Here is a 20,792-nt window from a genome sequence, read left to right on the forward strand (position 1 = left end):
ATTATTGAGTAGCATGGCATCCATTTAAAACTACTTTCAAATTTCCAGTAGAATCAATAAAAACTACATTTTAATAGACTGAATTCCAGAACAACAAAATAATGCTGTGTATACATTGGGAGAGTTTTGGAATTTGTCTGTTTATACTCCTCTTGATGTTTTCATTTTTTAAGTGCTAAAAAACTTGCTAATTTATTATTATTTTGAACATTTATTTCTGTCATTTTTCTTGGAGATTACTTGTTTGATGAAATAGTGTATCAGTAATGTTGTCACTTTGTTGAAATATAATAGATGTAAATCTGAAATATGATAAATTTCCAATACTAAAATACATTAAACTTTTTAACCTTGCATTTTTACTGCTGGTGTAGTACTGATTGAATTTGTGGTTATGTTTGTTAAATGCTTTAACCCTTATGAAAACTGCAAACTCAGACAAAAATACCCCCAACACTGTAATTATCTCTACCTTGAAGCCACACAACAGGTATGTTTCGTAGTCTGAATCAGTCCTCCCTAAAAACTGCAGATCTGGTTATTCTACTGCTTGTAAACATTTAGATGATTGCTTATCCCTCCTAAGATCTGACATTGAATTGAGTTTTTGTTCACAATTTCTAATATCTTTTCATTTTAAGATGAATGAATCTGAATAAGTGTGACCAGAGTTCAATGGATGCTGTTCTCATTAGGAGACAAAGAAAATTTGCAAGCTGAATCAGAAATAAGGTTATAGAAATTGGTTAAATGGGGCTACATTTAGTACTGACACATCCACACTGCAAAAAGTAGCATTGTAGCATCTGAGATGAATTGTACAGCTTTTATTACAGTCTGCATCATGCACTTGAAAATGTATGATATGCTAGTTATGGTGCAGCAAACTAGAGACCAGACTACATCTCAAATCATTATATCATAACAATGATCCTGTGAGAGAAGCATGGAAGATTAAGTAAAAGGGTTAATCATAAAGTAAAGATAATCTGAAAATTATGTGGTAACTGTAACAGACAGAAGTTAACACAGTACAACACATTCACAATGGCTTATGTGTAGCTTAAACGCGCACAGCACAGCACTCTGATGTTAGTCTAGTTGATGGCAAGGTCAACATGGTCGTTCTACAGCTGGAGTCCAACATTATTAAACAATAAGCATAATTCTTTTTTTTTATGTGCATGATGAAAACAGGAGTTTTAAATGAGTTAAAGTTCACAAGTCATTTGGCCCAGAAGGAATTTCAGATAGCATTTTAAAATCCAGTTCATTTGCTGATGTCTTCAGTTATATCTCAAATATTTTGCTGAAATACTCTGTAATTTCCACATGCTTCAACAAAACAATAATTATCACTGTCTAAATAAAAAATGGACCGTCTAAATGACTACAGACCATGGCACTCATTCAAGTTATGATGAAGTGCTTTGAGAAACATATTAAACAGGGACATCTTACACAGAATATTCCTGACTGCCTGTTCTTCCATATAAGGTTACTGAACAACAAATATTGTATGTGTTGTCGTATACTGAACACATCCATATGTATGTGAGTGTGTGCATATTTGTTGGTATTGCTTCTCTATAACTAATCTGAGGATATACAGTATGTAAGTAAGAATTCATTGTATTATGTGTATATAAAAATAAACTTGAACAGTTTGGACTACCTTGGATCTCTCTGTAGGCTGATGGTGTTAGTTATACAAAAGGGTGGCCCTGACCCTAGAAGTGACATACTGTATAGGGGATTTGTATGTGATATCCCTGGGAGAGCTACATTGTTACCCTTACCAAAATTAATCAGGCTTGGTGTCAGGATGGGTAATGACATTCTGGAAGAGAGGAAGAAATGTAAGGTGAAGAAGGCAATAGTAAAAGACTTGGGGGTTGAGAAGAATCACAAGTGACAGAGAGAGAGACAGAGTAAGAGAGAGAGAAGTCTAGCTAGCCCAGTAGGCTAATATGGTACCTGTGAAAACATGTCCACACTATGTTGCAAAGTGTCTGTCATTTGTGCTGTGTTTACAATTACCTGGTCCATTACTCCGCATATTGTCTTCATAATTGGAAATTGTAGGAAATAAATTAACATTAGCAAATTAGACATGTTTGTGAAATTATAGTACCAACAAAATATTTTGTAAAAGGTTTTGTTTTATAGCTTTATATGTATTTATGCCAAAACATACGAAATATCAATTCTACATAGAAGTGGGAGAAGAAGAAGAAGAATATATATTTGTTATCAGACATTACATAAAATAAGTGCTTTCCTGTAGATACACCAAAACAGCAGCTTTACCAAACAACAAACTGCTCAAAAATCAAGAACTGAGGTGAAGTCCAGCTTCATTAACTGAATGTTTTGAATCAGCACTAGTCTAAATCTTTTGAATCTGGGTCATGTTCAAATCTGAGTGGTTTGATCTCAGAAAACGTTTTGACTTCTGAATTATGGCAGAATGATTACACAAATTATGATTAATGTATCTGCACTACACCATTTAATAATCTGCTTTAAAGTTCCAAACCAATTCACATAAGATGTTGTTTTTCCACCATAGTCTTTGCTAATTTAATCAATAAAAGCCATCTTCATTTACTTAAGATAAAAAATTATCAACAAAATAACATGTGTTAATATTAACTTTGCACTTACGAAACAATAATATATCAGACTATTTTACAGAAATTAACAAATGTTGCTTCTTCTAATTAAAGAAGATAAAAAATACATCAAGTTTTCATCTGCCATTGAGTTCTTTAATTCACAATTGAGATCCCTGTTATTTATTTTATCTGACACAGACCTTGAGACAGACAGGCACAGTTATTAGTACTCTTCCATGACAGCATCCTCCATCCCCCACACCTTCTCTTTCTATCTGTAAGTGGAGAGAGTCCAATGTACAGATGGCACTCTTCTTGCTGTCTTTGGAGGCACCCACTTGTTTTCCTGCAATTTCTTCATTCCTTTTTTAGGTTGTTTTCTGTAAAAATCTAATGTCTTAAAAACACTGGTAATGTAGTAGAAAATGTTGATATTGATCAGGAAAACTCATTCTCACTGATACAGCATACAGTATTTACATCTACTTTGCATTGTCTTTATTGTGTGATCAAACTTTAAAAGATGAAGTGAAGCTAAATATGATTTTATAAGCTAGGAATAGGATGATAGCTATTTCTTGAACTTTATCAAATTAAACCGTAACTGTGTACTGTTAGGTATTCCTCTTAACTATTACAATTATTACAAAAAATCCAAATTGTTCTAATTACTATAGAAGTACATGTAAAGCTATATACACTGAATGTGGATTATGAAGTACTGCACACTGTTGCTATCTTTATACTGTGTTTTAATGTTCACTTCTTTGCTTAGATGTTCCTTTAATCAATTTTCATACACGAGAATGAAAAAGAGAAATAGCAATTGTGAAAATATCTGACAAAACAATTGCATGATCACATCTCAATCTTTTACAGCCTAGATTCAAATTACTTACCATTTAGTGTATTTTTGTTAGTATTTAGTTTCCATAACATGCATAACATTTTTTTTTTAATTTCTGTTCTCTTATGTAGAGCAAATGGTGTGGGAGGAATTGATATATGAAGAAAATAGCAGGCAGCGTGGCTAATCCTGAAGACTTTAGAGCTTTCCAGCTACATAAATCAGAGTGACTTTTTGAATAGCCTCATAAAACACTGTCATTGGCATTCCGCTCACAGTGTAAGGGCTCTCCCTTTAGCATACAGATCATTAGGAAACTTCTAAGCAATCAAGTAATGTGAGTCTGATGAAATTACTCAATCAATTCTCATGCTCTGGGGAAAAGCATTATGAAGAATTGTACACATCCTGATATGTCACATAACCTATTTTTTATTTTGGGGGTTCAAAAGATTACAATTGGGCAATCTATTTATGTTTGAAATTTAACATGGTTTAGTTTTCTTCCAAAATAATCTGTTCCACCACCAGTGCAACACATCATCCGGGGAAAAAATGTATTGGACCGGTATTGTTAATGCAGTTTTTGTGAGATCAAGGCTTTTGAAATCTTAATAAATTTTAGTATAATATAAACGTGGAAATGCAAATACAATAGCGAAGCTTATATGCATTCTTCTATGTATAAATGGGAAGAATGTTCCTTCCCCATGATATATACAATTAGTAACACTTTATTATATTTTAAAATACATTTTCAGCGCTTAACTGGAGATATTAACAAAACAAGACAAACACTTTCATTTAGATATAATTAAACACTAAATTATAAAAACCCAAACTGATGTTTGCAAGTACCGTTTGCTGTAACATTAATAAACATAACGGTGCACAAGAGTGTTAAATTAATGCCAGCCCACAGCAAACTTGTCAGTTTTTAACAACCAACGCAGTTACACTGCCATATAACGAAATCCCACTAAGAAGTAGAAAGCTTGTCATGCCACCAGTGTCGATTGCCTTAGTCATGCTTGCTGTGAAAATCTTCTACACATTACTTTGTGAAAACAGTAGGGTTTAGATCGCAGTACGATTATCAGCAAATACTGTGTATGGGGTAAAGGAGATTCACAACTGCCACATATTTTAGTTTGCTTGACCTCTAGGATCAACAGAGCTGGCATTGTCAGTACAGATGAATGGTGCTAACGTGTGGCGATTTATGAAATGTTAGTGTTCGTGTTGCTCATCTGTTTCTCACACATACAGTCTGCAGCGTGTAGCCCTTGACGCGCTCGAAGTGCATAATCGCTATGATGTTCTACTACTTAATCGAGTGCCGCTTTCCTTTGATGAAATATCCTTGCGTTTGTCGGATAACTCATCTTTTGGGAATGTAGTTTCTTAGGCAAGTACCGCCACGACTCTCTTGCTGCACCTGCCACGCAATCCAGCAGCTCTGTGATCAGCGGGCTAATGGCTCCTCCTTTGGACAATGAATTCGGCTTGTCTACTACTTGTCGGAGATCAGGCTTGCTCTGAGCTTTGGCAGGCAAGATGAACAAGCAACAGAAGGCAATAGATTCCCCGCTAGAGAACTCACTTTGGCACGTCCAATAACTGGTATTTTTATATTGCGTTCTCGATTGTGCCTTCTTTCTTGAATGATTGTATACAATAGCATTACTCGAAACACCGATAGAACATAAACAAAATGCCGATGGCCACATTTACACGACGAAAAAAAACCTTGGATTTTCAACGAACAACAGATTTTCAACAGACACAAGTGGCGCATAGCCGTGGCTTGTTAGCATGACAATGTTTATAAAAAGGAAGATGCAAGTCTGTTTCTTAAGTTGTCACCTGGGAAAGTTAAAGGAATCTACTGCGCTGTCACCTGGGAATACTATTTCTACCTGCAGTGGCATCTGTGCGTTTGTTTTTTTCCTTCGCAACATGTGTGAAGTTCGACAGATAACGGCTGTTAGTTTGGTTTGAAATGAAATTGTAAGAAAGCTGACACCTGTCAACTTTTAAGCAGATGATGCTCTTGATACGCGTCACAGGCCCAGTATGTCCTCCATTAATTCATGGGTGTTGTAATAAAAAGGGATTTATTATTACGAGTCATCGTGTTAGTAGGTTAGAATTAGAATACACTATGTACTCCCAATGCGACCAAGAAGGGTGCTCTTAATGGTATTTGCGGTTAAAAGCATCCTCCAAAAATGTAACGTTAAAAATGCACACCAGCGACTAGTGTAATGCGCTATTAGTGAAATGTGTTCTAATAGGTTCTTTACGTAACACATAACTGACAATTTGCATGACCACAGCCTTTAGATGCCAGTGTGTTTTCAGTACATGAAACTGAACCACTTCTCTTCTTGGTTATAAGTCGTTTTAAGTGCGTACTGGATGCGGCTACAATGTTATTTAAAAAAAAACATTCAGGGTATCTTTTCCGAAACTTACTTATGACAAACGTACCATTAAAAGGTAAAAGTACCTCAAAATATAGTAACTAAATTTTGGGATAAGAGTGCATTTCTTGTATTCACTGCTCGTTCTGCCGTATAAAGGCCATGCAAATAAATAAAAGTTACGCCACTGATTACCGGCGATCAAAACGAGTCCAAATGTAACAATTTGACGATATATTTTGCATGAGCAGTTTTCAGTGGGTTCGATTCCTACTACAGCACGAGCACCTCCTCGTCCTCCTTGTCATCCTCCTCCACCTCAAAGCCTAAATATTAAAATCTAAGAAAAAACAGCGGGAGCGGTTACCGAGCGCTTAAACCACCTGTTTTCCTGCAGCGCACTTCCCGGGCCGCTCTTCCGCTCCAAAACCTCAACAGCGTAATGTAAGCAAGGAGAATGATTTAGGAGGCTCACTACTTAAACGCATTTGCCACAGGAGTGCAGGAACAGAGTTGCAGAAGACAATAACACGAGCAGCAACAGCAAATGTTACACAGATCAAGCTCGCCGGGCATGGAGATAAAGGAGCTAGAAACTGACGGCGGCAATCGGCGACATCATTTACAGCTACCTGACTGACTGCATGAAGGAAAATCAAAGCACCACGCAGCGCATCTATTTGCTGCACTACAAAGTGATGCAAAACTTACCTATATGAATAATAGAATCCGAAACCACCGAGTCCCAGGTTAGAGTCCAGAATAGGGGCAAAACCAACATTACCGAGAAAACTTCCATCTCCGTTTCCTTTTAAAATCGAAGGCGGAACGACACGCACAAAATACTTTTAACTCCTGGTTGCCTCGTGAATAGCTGGCAAAGGTATAAAGACTCCAGAAAAGGGGCGTTTTGTCTTCTTTGCAGAGATCGCGTCACTTTTTGGCGCTTTTGCATAAAGAAATAGCCGTATTGAATCCACTTGGCTTCCGTCTCACAATCGCAATCAGTAATCAAAACATGTTGAACTTGGTTATATATTCCTCAAATATTGGGCGCTAAAAAGAAAATCCACGACAGACACGGCGAGAGATGAACAGAAGCACTGCAAAGTCGGATATTTCCTTTGGTCGGATTCTTCAAAAGCGAGCACAGCTCTAGTGTGTATAATTGAATGGCAGTATCATAGACACATAACACATTCTCCGCAATCGACCTAAAATTCCAAAAGAATTAAGCAAACTTCCCTGTTCACAAATTTACGGAAATGTAGAAAATGACATAGCCTTGCTTTTAGGCTTGCTTTAAACGTGAGAAAGATTTGTAAATCAAAATCCCGACAGTTATACACGTTAAACAACTGTTGGAGAAGGTACATATAATCGAGCAAATGCCACCAGACAGCTACTTGAAGAATTAAAGCAGGATGGTGTTGAGGAGCTTGTAGTCGAGATGCAGGACAGCAGCGCAAAGAGAGCAGCAACGATCGGCAGCATCAGCACCCAGTAGCACGTTGCCTGGAAATGGATCACCAATAAGAAAAAAGAGAGGGGGAGAGAGAGAGGGGGTGGAGGGAAGGAGGTGGGGGCCAAGAGAGAGAGAGAGAGAAATAGTCTGAGCAAGGAAAGCGTAGTCGAGCTCCTCCCGAAAAGCGCCCTCCTCCATCCGCAGTACACTCATCACGGCTTAAAAACGAGAGGATCAAAGGATGCTGTTATAGGTGTCGAAAAATATAACGGGATTAAGCATAGTCGAAGACTTATCATTCAGAATTAAAAAGCCAAGACATGATAGTTTGAAATGGTCGATGGCCGTTTTACTCTTCATTTGGAAGACCCAGGAATCACTGAGTCGTCTGTCACCAGATGTTCCTTACAGCTGAAGTGCTTGATACAATATTCATGAGTCGCATGGTTCTCAAACGGAAATTAATAGTAATGATCTTGGCGGCCGGCTTGGCACTGGTGCTTTGGCGATATTAGTGGAAATTACACACACCATTATTTTTTCAATATTGCCTGTAGGGCAGCCTGGGCATACGTGTGACATTTTTAGTGTAATATTTGTGACTTTAAAGGACAATGTAATGCAATATCTGACCTGCTTGATGTGACTGATAACACTGCAGCAAGTAGAACATTTCAGAGCACAATGCCGTTTCAGATGATGTATCTTCAAGAGATATCTATTTATAATCGCTTTAATTGAATTGTCACCATTACTGCACAATAATTAAAACACGCCGGAGTTTACCGAACAAGGCTACACTAACCGAAGTTTTATTTTAAACGTGTTTGAAATGCACACACTGTTCCGGATTTAAATCATGCGAAGAATTATGTAACGAGCGCTGTCAAACTCCTCCAAACTCACAATTACTTAAGATAATTGTTTAATTAATTTGAAAAAGCATCAATTCGTCCTTTATCAAATTAAGCTTTTATATCATATTTCAAGCACGCTGAAGAAATAAACGCATCGTCCTTTTGCATTGAGCAATCCATTTAATCAATTAGGTTAATTGTAAGAATTGTTTAAAATGAAAACCTCAACTCTTTGCTTTCTTCCTCGGCTGGGGTTTGACATTGATGGCTTAGATTTTGTATGCACGGGGAATTATTTGGTTAATAATAAAGGTCAGCGAATTGCACTCAGCTGACAGTAAGACTTGCCTGCAGGAAATAAAATAATAAAATAATTTTAAAAGAACGGCAACTTATTTCTTTCCTGTTTGAATGTGACAAGATTTGAGGTACAAGCACTGTAATTTGCAAATATATACTTAATGGAAGAAAATGTAAAATAGTGCTTACTAAATAAAGAGCAGCATAGAGTTGTGCAATTAGGCACAATTTCAAGTAATTTCAGGTAAAGTTTATAATCCATGAATTTAATATATACTCTTTCCAACTTTGGATTTCAGATTTCTTTAATTTATTGTAGCCGGTTTTAATATTTCTGGAAAAATACATTTTCTGAGGGCAAATTTTGTTGGAATCCAAGGAAAACATTAACTCATAGCTCCCCGATCAGTGGCCACCAGCGCTTTGCATGTTCTTTCTATGTAAGTATGGATTTCCTCATAAGCCCTTTACTTCCCACCACAGCTTTTCAAGCATATACTGTTACATTTATTGACATACTTGGTTGGTCAGGAGTACATGAGCATTGCCTGTGATAAACTGATTTTCCGTCCATGGCTGGTTCCCTGCTGACATCCATTGCTGACCGGACAGCTCAGTAACCATGAAATAGTCATACAGTTCCAACTAATGTTTAAGGTTATCAGTAAGAAGGGTTAAGAGCAGGGTTAATAAAACTAAAATCCTTTTTAGGGGCAAATTTCTCTTTTTCTATTTCAATGTTCTGAGAGTGTTTTAAAAGTAAAGAATTAGGCCAGGAATTATTTGCAATTATTGGCTTCATTATTTTTGGGCTTTTTTGAATATTGTTAAATGTAAAAAAATATATATATATTATTCTCAGTTTACAAATATTAATCAATCCCATATTTATAAAAGCAATTTATAAATACTGCATTGCACAGTAGCATCTCATAATATTTACCATATTTGTTGGAGCAGCCATTTCGGAGTTGCAATTTTCTTAAGTATTGCATCTCATGATTTCATATATAAAGTTGAAAAATATTATTTTGGCAATTGATATACATTGATATGTACATGTATTTAATTGTTCTGTTTATATTTAGTTAGCAATAAGTAAATCCTGATATTTTATTGCTTTTGGCATATATTTCCATACATTTCTCAAAGAATGCTGATTCTGTTTGTTTAGTCTGTGGGCAACATAGGAAATATGATTATTTCTAAGGAAAGTAAGGAAAAATTACTTTTTGTCTGATTATATTTATAAGAGATTTGATTGCTTTACAGCAATTCAATTAGGTTTCATATGAGAAGTATGAACATTGCTGTCTCCCAAATAGACTATATAACTCTGATTTCTTACATTCATTTAAATATTAAAGTGGTTTATGAGCGAAACATTAATTCACTATATGGAAGACATATAAAACATTTCCGGTGAAAATAAAGCAATTTGCCTTTTCTTCTTCATATTAGATCATAACTGCAGAAATATATTTTAAAAATAGCAGCGTTAAAACTAAAGTATGGTATTTTAATAAAATGATTGTAAACATTAAATTTAACTGTGAAAAAACAGGTTGTCCCATTTGAAAATGACTGCAACATATTTCAGGGTAGTGGCAGCTGAAGTATAGAATAATATATGTTAAGTAGTACTGACAGGAGATATGGATAAAATACCTGGTTTCTTCGGCTGTGCTTGTTATGCCATATGAAGCATTTGGATTTCCTGCAAATTCAGTTGTGGAGAATTTGCTAACATCTAGAAATTGACAACACACAGATAGACAGTGATCGTAATCATTCGAGCTTGGTCTTTGTATAGAGCTGGGCCTCATTACTTATTTTTAGAATATCAGGTTGTTCTGAAAGATGGGGTGATATATAGGGAGCAATTGTAATAAATGAAAAAGAGAATTACGCAAAAGATTGAGAATGGAGGAACATCTCACGGGAAGTATAGATACATCTGCTTTATTATTTAAATGCAATGGAATGCATGTGGTTGAGGAAACTAGAAATAACTGTCAGTTTAACAAAATCCTTTTCACATTTATATGGATGGTGTATTTAACACATACACTGGGGACATATCCCAGCATTTCTTTATGAAAAATGCATTTTTTATGAATACATTTTAGAAATCATGTGGATACAACAGATTGTTATGATGTTAAGCCAATTCTTTCCTGAAAATCTCCAAGACTACCTTCTCACTTTTCTACCCAAATTTTATAATAAAATATTTTTTGTTGTTAACAGTGTTACATGTGCACTAGTGGCCCCTTACATAATTACAAGAAAGGTATTAACTTTCCTACATCTGTATAATGGAATAAACGGACTTGGACAATGGATGGACAGATGAAATATAGAAGTCACTTATAATTACGATATATGATTTAGTGTTAGCAAACTGAAATTATTTATAATGCTGAGAGCACTTTCAGTGCCAAGGTGAAGTAAGACACCTGACTCAAACACACAAAATATGTCAAAAACTGACCTTTTCAACACAGGGACATCTGAAGATATAGACTGAGAAGCTGGAAGCTGAAATACACCGTTGGTTAGGAGAATGGGAGGTGCATGAATGTGAGAGTAGGAAATGGGTCAAGACTGAGTGGAGTCATTAATATCACACAGAAATAAAGGTGAAACAACAGTAAGAGAATGATATGAGGAAAGGAAAGTGTAGGCGTAGAGGCATCAATAAAGATTATTAATCTAAGTTTAAAACAAGTCCAAGTAAGCATGGTACCTTTAATAAGAATATTACATTCTTTTTTGTATCTGTGCTCATAAATCTTCAGAATAACACATTATTGTTTTGCTTTGTAATGGTATCTTTGGAAAAGTAACCTTCTGTAGCTTCAGGGAACATTTTAGAAGCAGGTTAGAAGTCATGGCTTTCTGTGCACAGTCTTGAGAAGTCAGGCAAAATGACACCTATGATCAGCTAACTGAACAGATTACAATATGCAAGCTTTCAAGGCAGCTTAGGTCCCTTCTTCAGGCATCTTTTAATTCTATTATCAACCACCTTGTCCAAGGTCTAAACATAAACTAAACATAGCTAAATCTAGTACTATGACAAATTTAATTTCAGCTCAATTTCCCACCTGTTTCATTCAATTTCTTTCACATTGGTATTAATTTTTTGCTGAACTCTTTACTGATACAATGAATTATATTAGTTTTCATACTTAAATATTATCTCTCAAAGATGATGTCAAAAGATGGGTATTTTCCTCCTGAAATCATCTGTATCTTATTGAATGTTAAATGACTTTGCTGGAAATCCTAGTTTTTCTATACCAGCTGCTTACAGTTACACTGTCTTTCAAAAAAATAAAATAAAACAAAAAAAAACAAAGAAACATTTTCTGACTGCCTTATCTATATGCTTCTAACATCAATTAACAGATTGCTGTTATGCTCTGTAATAAACATGACTGTGACTTCCCTGCTATTAAAATATGACCATCAGCAAAGTAACTCTAACCCTTCCCTAATCTACCGTGTATACTCACGTAGAAGTCGGGTCTTGAAACCCACAAAATCAATCATAAAATCAGACCTTGACTTATACGCCCGTTCAAAAATGCGACACTTACATTTTTTTTTTTTTACATCTTCTTGCCTCCTCCAATCTCGCATCAGTTTCTCAGACGCATTGAATTTTGTTGCTGCAGCACAGTTACCAATTTCTTTTGCTACTTCAATGACGTTTAATTTAAAACCAACTTCATATTTTCTTGTGATCGAACGCTCCATCGCAGGTAAGGGATGCTCTTACGATAAAGGTGTATGAGGGTGTGAGATACAAAAAACACAAATCAGTGCAAATGTTGCTTCAGAATAGTTTGGGTATTACTGTGTGGTCACTTAGGCACAATACATGGAGAAAAAATGGCAGTATGCACCGTGGTTATTCTCTCAGGTGGGCATTAGCATATCATAATCTCTTGGACCAGTAGCGTGAGTTTTCCGCATTCAACTTATACAACCGACATTATAAAATAGAAATTATACAGTAAAATCAAGTCCCAACTTATCCGCGGAAGAACTTATCCACAAGTATATACGGTAATCTAAACCTGCCCCCTAACCCTTTGCCGCTGGGACAGTGCCCCTTTTCTGTTGGGAAGCAAGTTTTTAAAATTGTTAAGAAGTAAACAAGTTTAGTTTGGACTGCTAATACGTTAATTTGAAAATGAATATTATGAGCAACAACAGAAGAAGTGAGAATTTTACATATTCTGATCATGTTAGTCAGACACTCCTCAACTGTGTGTCATCTCCTTAACAGAACACTCCAAAACTGCCTTCCATTGTGCTGGAATCCAGAGGTCAAGAGGCACCACAGTGCCTAATCATGCCTTGCTTGCTGTGTTAAACTAAATATATTTACACACATGGGGTGATCAAAAAGTTTGGAGCATGAACTTAAAAGGTGACGATTTTGCCAGCAGGCAAAATTTAGATATTGTATGCATAAAAATGTGGAATTTAAGTTTCTAACATTTCTGGTTTGTAGTTCGTGCTTTTTTAGAGCCAGGTAAACACAGATGTTGCAAACCAAAACAGTCAAGTATCACGCTACCTTTGAATTACTAATACCAAAGAACAATATCATTCAGGAAATCATTCTCACCGAGTCAGTATGTATCAGACTAGGATGAATAAGAAGAAGAGTTTCAACAGCTGGGTATGAAACATTGGAACATCACCAAGACCAATCACAATTGCAGGTCTCCAACATAAAAAATAATAATAATTGGACAAGCAAGTACCAGAACACTCATGTGCACAATTTTAAAGTGGTGTAAATGTCTCAAAACACATAACATGTCAGCATTATACTGTTTCTATTTGCTGCTTACAACAATCAATCAGAGAAGAACAGAAAGGAAATCAACTATCTCAGTTCTGCTTCCTGACAGTGCTTCCCCTTATACTGCTGGAATTGCAAAGGCTTTTCTGCAAAACTATGGATTCAAAGGGATTTCACACCCATTGTACTCTTTCAACTTAGCCTTGTGTTACTACCATCTTTTACCCAATCAAGTAAAAGAAATCCTTGAGACACACTATGTCATTAATAAAGACATTAAGTTTTCTTTTTGAAGAGTGGGTACAAATGCACAAAAATATTTTATGTCAGTTGTGTAGAAAATCCTTGTGTTTGCAGGGATTTTATTGAAAAATGAAATGTTTTTATGTTTCTTGGTGTTAATCTCAACAGGAAATGAAACATTTTTCTCCTTGTATAAAATCAAAAATGAAGATAATGTTATTTATTATTATTGATATATTTGTATGTGCTTCTACATATGTGAAATTCTTTTAAAATGGCAGAATCTATTTTTTTCATGAAAAAACACGAATATTCTGTTTTACATTCTTCAATACTTGACAGTGTTCTTGTCTTGAAAACTGGACACTTTCAGTTAATTTTAAGGCTTTTGTTTTATGTTTGGATTTGTGCCCTTTGGGTCCAATTATAAACTGTAAACGTAGACACTGTATTTTCAAAAATTGTTAAAAAATTTACTTTACAAAACAATTTCATATAGCAAATTAATGTACAGTACATCATGATTTTGAAAAAATAGCTTTGACTTAAAAAATACAAATGCACATATCCTTTAACTCTCAAGCAGGCAGCTGAGCACCCATTATGATGGCATTGATGCTCTGTTATGATCAGGTAACTTGTCTCCATGGTTAACATGCATATTAAATTCAACATTTGACTGAAACTTGCACTCGACAAGCAAAACATGCTGCTAAGTCCCAGTTCTTAGGAGAGGATGAATTTGGGGCCACACATGTTATCAAGAACATATGCAATCACTTTACCTGATTTTTTGGCAATACTGTCAGCTGTACATCTTGCTGGAGCATTTTATATCTTTTGTTTGACCAGATACATTTACCAGTCTTCACCAGGTTAATGACCCTTTATTGTGATATAATTCTTATTTGTTAGAAAAATCCAAAAATTAGTTGTGAGTGCAAATTGGTTAACTGATTAACTGAGTTTTGAGTTCTTGTATCATCTCTGTAAAATGGTTCATAATAATGGATTAGCTCCAAAGAGCCTTTGCTGTCTAAACAAGTGATTGTTAGCATGTTTGCTCTGTCATTGTACACACCATCCATTTGATTTTCTCTGACCACAAGCCAAAACAGTTTTACCATGCTACTGCTGCAGATATGGCAGTTTACTGTAATGTGACATTATTTTATATGTGATCATATTGTAGATGTGTTGTTTTTATGTTTTAGCAAAAAACATTTTGTTGCACATTTGCAGTAAGTGCTCCCAATTCAATCTATATTTAGCATGTTACATTTTTGCAAAAGGCATCAATTCTGCTTCCAGATGTGAAATGATCTAATGTGTAGCTTACATATTGTCTTCATGTGTCTATTTAATGTGACATTGTGTCTCAAAATAAGTCTCACAAAACTTTATGTAATAGCATGCTTTTAGCTGTTTAGCAAACAGAAACATATTTGTGCAAAGGACTCAAGGTCTGAGTATTCCACACATGAATCTGCCTTATCACGTTGTCCCTTAGCTTACATCTGAACGCGTTAACAAAAGGAGCCAAGAAATCAAGTTTTACAAGGGATGTTAAAGGGGCTCAAGGTTTGTGTATAATAAATGTGTTGACTGTTACATTTTATAATGATATTATATCACGCATTCTAGGGGTATAAAACTGGACCCCACCCAACAGACGGGGTTCGGAAAAGCCCTGACGCTGTCATGTATATTTGATTGTCTGCTTTTCTGAAACTCTTCTTACCGTGACTCTGAAAAATAAAGCTGCTTTATAACCGCACCTGCTGTCTGGTCTGAGTTTTCGTCCACAGTTTCAACACAGTAATTTAAGTAAATTTCTCTTGACCTTGGCAAGGTGGGGAAAAGGACTGCCTCAGTGACCCTTAAACCTACAGTATGCTGTCTGAAGATAAGCATTCCTGGTAGGGTTTTACATGACAGAATGATCTAATGGGACAGCCCAGACAAAGAACAATCTACACTGTATAAAGGATTCTCATAAAAGTTTAATTTTAATCAAAGAAAATTTTGCCTTTAGCGCCATGTTTGAACATAAGAATGCTCTGATTTCATTGGTTACCAGAGTAACGTGGGCCGAACACTGTGTATCATTTGATGTATGGTTGAATGTTCTACAGTGGTAAACAGAGGTGCAGATATGTCAACTGATTATCACTTGAGTTTGATGAGTTGGTTCAGAATGACCTTAACATAGTATTTTTTAATTCATCTTCTACACTGGGCAAACCATAAACATACTGGAAGGAATATATCACTTAGCTGTCCTGAAAGTATATGGGAATTCCCTATGAGGTGTTGGAAATAGTTATTAAGAGTGGGTTATTGCAATTGGATCATTTTGTTTTCCATCTAATGATATAAATATAATTTACATATTCTTAGATTTTGAAAAGTTAATTAGATTAAACAGCCAGCACAGATTTCATGAAGATTATATATGGTACCTTTGCTTAGACCTACATTATCTTGGCAATTATATGTGGAACTGGTATTTTGAGCCTGTTGGCTAGTACTTAAATAATGATTTTGACAACTATATTAAATGACAGAGGACAATGCTTGCTGGATGAGGTTGTAACATAGCCAGGCTTTGAGTGTACTAATTTGGTTATTGTCTGTGATTATATGTGGTTGGATTTCTGAGTTGTTATGTATCTGCTGTAATTCTAACAAAAAAGTTGATAATATATGTCAAACTGTTGCACAATTTGGCTGGGAAATCATCAGACCATGGATCTTTATTATTTACTAAAAGATTGAAGATTTTGCGGTGGGTTGGCACCCTGCCTGGGATTGTTTCCTGCCTTGTGCCCTGTGTTGGTTGGGATTGGCTCCAGCAGACCCCCGTGACCCTGTGTTCGGATTCAGCGGGTTGGAAAATGGATGGATGGATTGAATATTTATGAGAATCATCTGAATTAGTTTGATTAGTTGTATATTCAATGCATATGCTTGCTTGACATCAGTTTTCAAAATGTGTGGACTACTAAAGAGGATTCAATATATTTAGGGTCGGATTCTAGATGTGACACCTAAGATTTGTTATGCTATGCTCAGAAAGTGTGATTTATGTCTGTAAAATGGTGTTTTAGGTGTCACACACGTGCACATAGGGTTAGTTTAAGGGCTCAGATTATTGTAAACTTCCCCCTGAAAGCCAGCGGTGGCTTTGGACCCGCCTCTTCCTACCAAGATCCTTTTCTACTGCCTAACAACACCATCTTACCTAGTCTGCTATGGAGATTTGTGTTGTTAAAACATTTGTTTTCTTTTTAAAGTGCTTTACCCTTATTTTCCTTTGAATATGCAGTTAGCCTTCTACTATAGGTGCCTCAAAGATCCTTAATTTCTTTGTGTTCTTTTGTTACAGTGTTGTTCTACAAATGTTGCAGACAGATGGAGCAATAGGAGCAAGTACATACCATGATGGCAGAAAGTTCTGGGTATAATTATAGATAAAAAATCACTGTCTCAAACTGTCCCCACACTGTGTCAGCAACCAGAAGTTGTATGCAATCACATAGTACGATGTGAGTGATATAACGCTGTTTCACACCAATGTCTCTTCAGACTGATGGCGAGGCATCTTGGAACGTCACTCCACCTATTGAGGTCCCTCCGGATCCACATGCCATTTTACATTTTCAATTTAGGCAAATTCCTTCATCATTCAAAAGAGAATGGAGGAATGACGTGTCTCTTAAGTTGGCCAAGAATTTAGTCAGCCTGATTGATGGCCAATGCAATTCCTATCCCATGCCACCAGGGCCCCACTTTATGCTTAAAAATGATCTCTTATATTGTGTAGCAGAAGGTAAGATTGTTGTTATTAATCCCACAAGCCTTTTGGCAGCAGGTTTGTGAACAAGCTCACCCACCTCCTAGGTGCTCATCTGGAAACCAAGAAGACCCTGGAGAAGAATAAATTCTAATTTTATTGGCCGGATGTAAACAAGGATGTCCATCACTTTTGTGCTTCCTGTCTGGAATGTCAACTGCGGTAGATTTCTAAGAAGGACCATGTTCATCTCATGCCTGTCCAGCTCATTGACATACCTTTTGAGCAAATAGGAGCTGATATTGTAGGACCACTAGAGCCCTCTTCATGTGGTTACAAATATATTTTAGTAATTGTAGACTATATTACATGGTACCATTAGGAAATTCCCCTGAGACTTACCAATTCCAAAAATATTTCACGGGAGTTGGGAGGGGACTTCACACATGTCGATAACCCTAAAGAAGTCTTTACAGACCAAGGGATAAACCTCACCTTGGAAATGTTCAGGGAAGCTGCTAAGTTACTTCACATTAAGCACCTAAAAACCTCAGTGCACCAACCTCAAATTGACAGTTTACTGGAGTTCAATCAAACGCTTAAACAAATGCATCATATTATGGTCACTAAAGATGGCAGAAACTGAGATGAACTACTCCCCCTCATGCATTTCACTTATCACAAGATCCCACAAGTCTCCACAGGCTTCTCCCCATTTGAATTATTCTATGGATGACAACCTCAGGGGCTAATGAACATTTTAAAAGAAGGTTGGGAAGGACAGGTACTTCCCTCCACCTAAAAAATATTTTGTTGAAGTGAAAAATTCATAGCAATGAGATACTATATTTGTTGCTATACTGCTTTCTTTAACTTGCATCCAGGCATTTGCCATCATTTCAATAGCTTCTTTCACGTTAATTTTCATCTCCTCCTGTCTGCAAGTTATACTGACGAGAATTTTCCTCAGCATTTCCTTTGCGATAATACATTTTCAGGGTGTGAATGTACATTTTCAGGGTGTGATGCCCAAATCCAATGGCTGAATCACTGTCATGTAATTGGGTGGGAGGAACTCAACTCAAACATTATCTAAATGTAGAAGTATGCTGTAAACAGCACAGTTATCAATCAGAAGCAGAATCTTCCTTTTCTTCTTTTTCATATTGTGAGGTTTCTGAACTCTTTTGGGAACCCCTCCCCCCAACAAGATAACGTGGCACATCTTTCTGCGTCTGTGGAAGATTGCCTGTTACAGAGCTGCAGCGGTTCGCCAAAGAAGCAAATTCGAGCCAATCGCAGTCAAGCATCTGTCGTTGATGGGTGATGCAAGGAACATGATAATGCAGGGAACATTATTACTTGGCCACTAACCTGCCTGACTGCTGTGCCTGTGTATAGGAGACTGGTAGATCCCGCTACAATAAATAACCATGTTTTTCCTGTTTCAAGCTGAATAAAGCTGCTTTTGCTAAAGTACTGAGACTCAGCCTCATATTTTGGGGTGCATGACAGTGACTCACATGTAACAATATCCTTGTCAAGTTGTCGCAGCCAGTTTCCCAAAATGTCTTGAGTCATCCAAGCTTGCTGGTTTGCTTTATACACTCACAGGGAAGGAATGTAATGTGCTTAAAACACTGAGGACTAGTCGACTTGCCAATGAGATAAATAACTGCTTTTCGACGTCTTCAAATACAGCAGTTCGTATACGTTTGGGGCTGAGGCCCAAGGTTTGCAACCTGAGATTATTCTTCTATTTTTGCTCGGTCTTTCAAGAAAGTTGACAATGACAATGGTGAAGTTCCAAATTCACTGGCAACATCTTTTTTCTTTTTGCCGGAATCAAGAGCCACAAAAAAATGTACATTTTTTTTCTAATATGAACCGTTGTCATTTTTCGTGTCTGTCCTTTCCTATAGGAGAGTGACAATGACTTAAACTCCAATGGATGTTTTTCTAATGTTGACGAGCAATAAGCAAAAGATATCACTGAAAACCACAGAAAACAAAAACAGCAAAAAACAGTACAAGGAAAGTTTGAAGAAAGAGAAAAATTTATAATGTTTCTGTTCGGGGATCATTGTGCTCTAACGAGCTACGACCATGGAACTAACTGCTCGGTGGATGATTCATTCTCTTGACTGCTCTGTGGATGATTCATTCAGGCATTTCAAGGTCTTTTGGGCACTTTGTTGTAATGAAAATATCTGCTGAATGTATTTCGTAGTAATGAGATTTTCATAGACTCTTATGGGAAAGCTGTCAGGATCCTAAAAACAATTAATTGTAATGAATATTTCATTGCAAAGATATTCGTTGTAACAGAATTTGACCTGTATGTCAATGCAAAGTCCAGTACTGCAAAGGGCACCCAAAACAGTTATACAATGGAGCCCAAAAATGATTATATGCAGTATTTATAGTTCTGACAGAAAGTCCCGAAGAAAAATGAAAGTGCACACGAACTAGTGAAACCCATATTTACACAAAAACCAAAAATAAAGCTGTCTTCCTCCACAGTAATCCAAGTCCGAAAGCGCTGGCAACTCCAAACAGTGTATAATACAGGGTTTACCAACAAAAATACTCAAAATACAGAAAAAGAAAAAGTGTATATACAACAATAAACAGTGCATCATTAATCACAACCCAATAAATGCCTCCACCAAAGCTAATCCAGAGATATCTATCAAAATATATACAAGACAAAAAATATTTACAACAATCAAGGCTTAAGCCACAGTGCTTGGTAAACTCACGAGAACGCTCTACCAAGTACTTCACTCACCACAGTCTAGCCAGAAGACACCCTCTAGAGGCCGGAAATTCCTTTTTGTATTCGGCGCACTTAGGTGCAATTGTATTCAGCAGTTATGCTGTTGTACGTCATCCTTATATGGGCACACGATGTGAACGCGTCCATGAAGAATAATGTGTCCTGCCCTGCAAAATTCCTATAAAAATGCGAAAGGCCGGCGCACGCACTTAGCTATGCTCACATTTGAGATGTGTACTGCACTTCTCCCTAAAGTGAAAGTAAGCCTGTTTTCTTTCTCACCCGAGCTAACGCCCAGACAACTACAAATATGGGATCCCTTAATATGCCGCGGTAAGCCGATACTAAAGTGCTTTGCACTTTCTCTTACTCTTCCAGCACTATGAGGTCACTGGAGGCAGACAACGCCACCCCGGCCAGACAAGGGCAGAGCTGTCTTTCCACTCCTACACGATGCTCCCCAGAAGTCGCTCATATTGTCAACAAAGACGTCCCTCTGCGCTTTCTAAATGAAAAAAAGGCAAGCTCAGTTTCTTTATACTTATTTGTCTTTTGTTCTGCAAACTAATGCCTCTCTCAGCACTTTGAGCTACATTTTTTTGTATGAATATGTGCTATATAAATAAATGTTGATTG

At 36.6% G+C, this 20,792-nt stretch overlaps 1 protein-coding gene across 2 annotated transcripts in view; it reads right to left on the minus strand.

Moving 5' to 3' along the window:
- grid2 (glutamate receptor, ionotropic, delta 2) overlaps positions 1-7,774 on the minus strand; it is a 2,157,968-nt gene extending 2,150,194 nt beyond the window's left edge. The window contains exon 1 of one of the 2 annotated variants that reach the window (XM_039751125.1): positions 6,603-7,774. In XM_039751125.1, the coding sequence (XP_039607059.1) occupies positions 6,603-6,690 (88 nt within the window). In that variant the 5' untranslated portion in view covers positions 6,691-7,774. The remainder of the gene's footprint in view (positions 1-6,602) is intronic. The other variant, XM_039751126.1, reaches the window with a different exon arrangement.
- Between the last annotated feature and the right edge of the window lie 13,018 nt (positions 7,775-20,792).

Source organism: Polypterus senegalus, chromosome 4 (genome assembly GCF_016835505.1).
Source record: "Polypterus senegalus isolate Bchr_013 chromosome 4, ASM1683550v1, whole genome shotgun sequence".
In the NCBI taxonomy this organism is placed as follows: Eukaryota; Metazoa; Chordata; class Cladistia; order Polypteriformes; family Polypteridae; genus Polypterus; species Polypterus senegalus.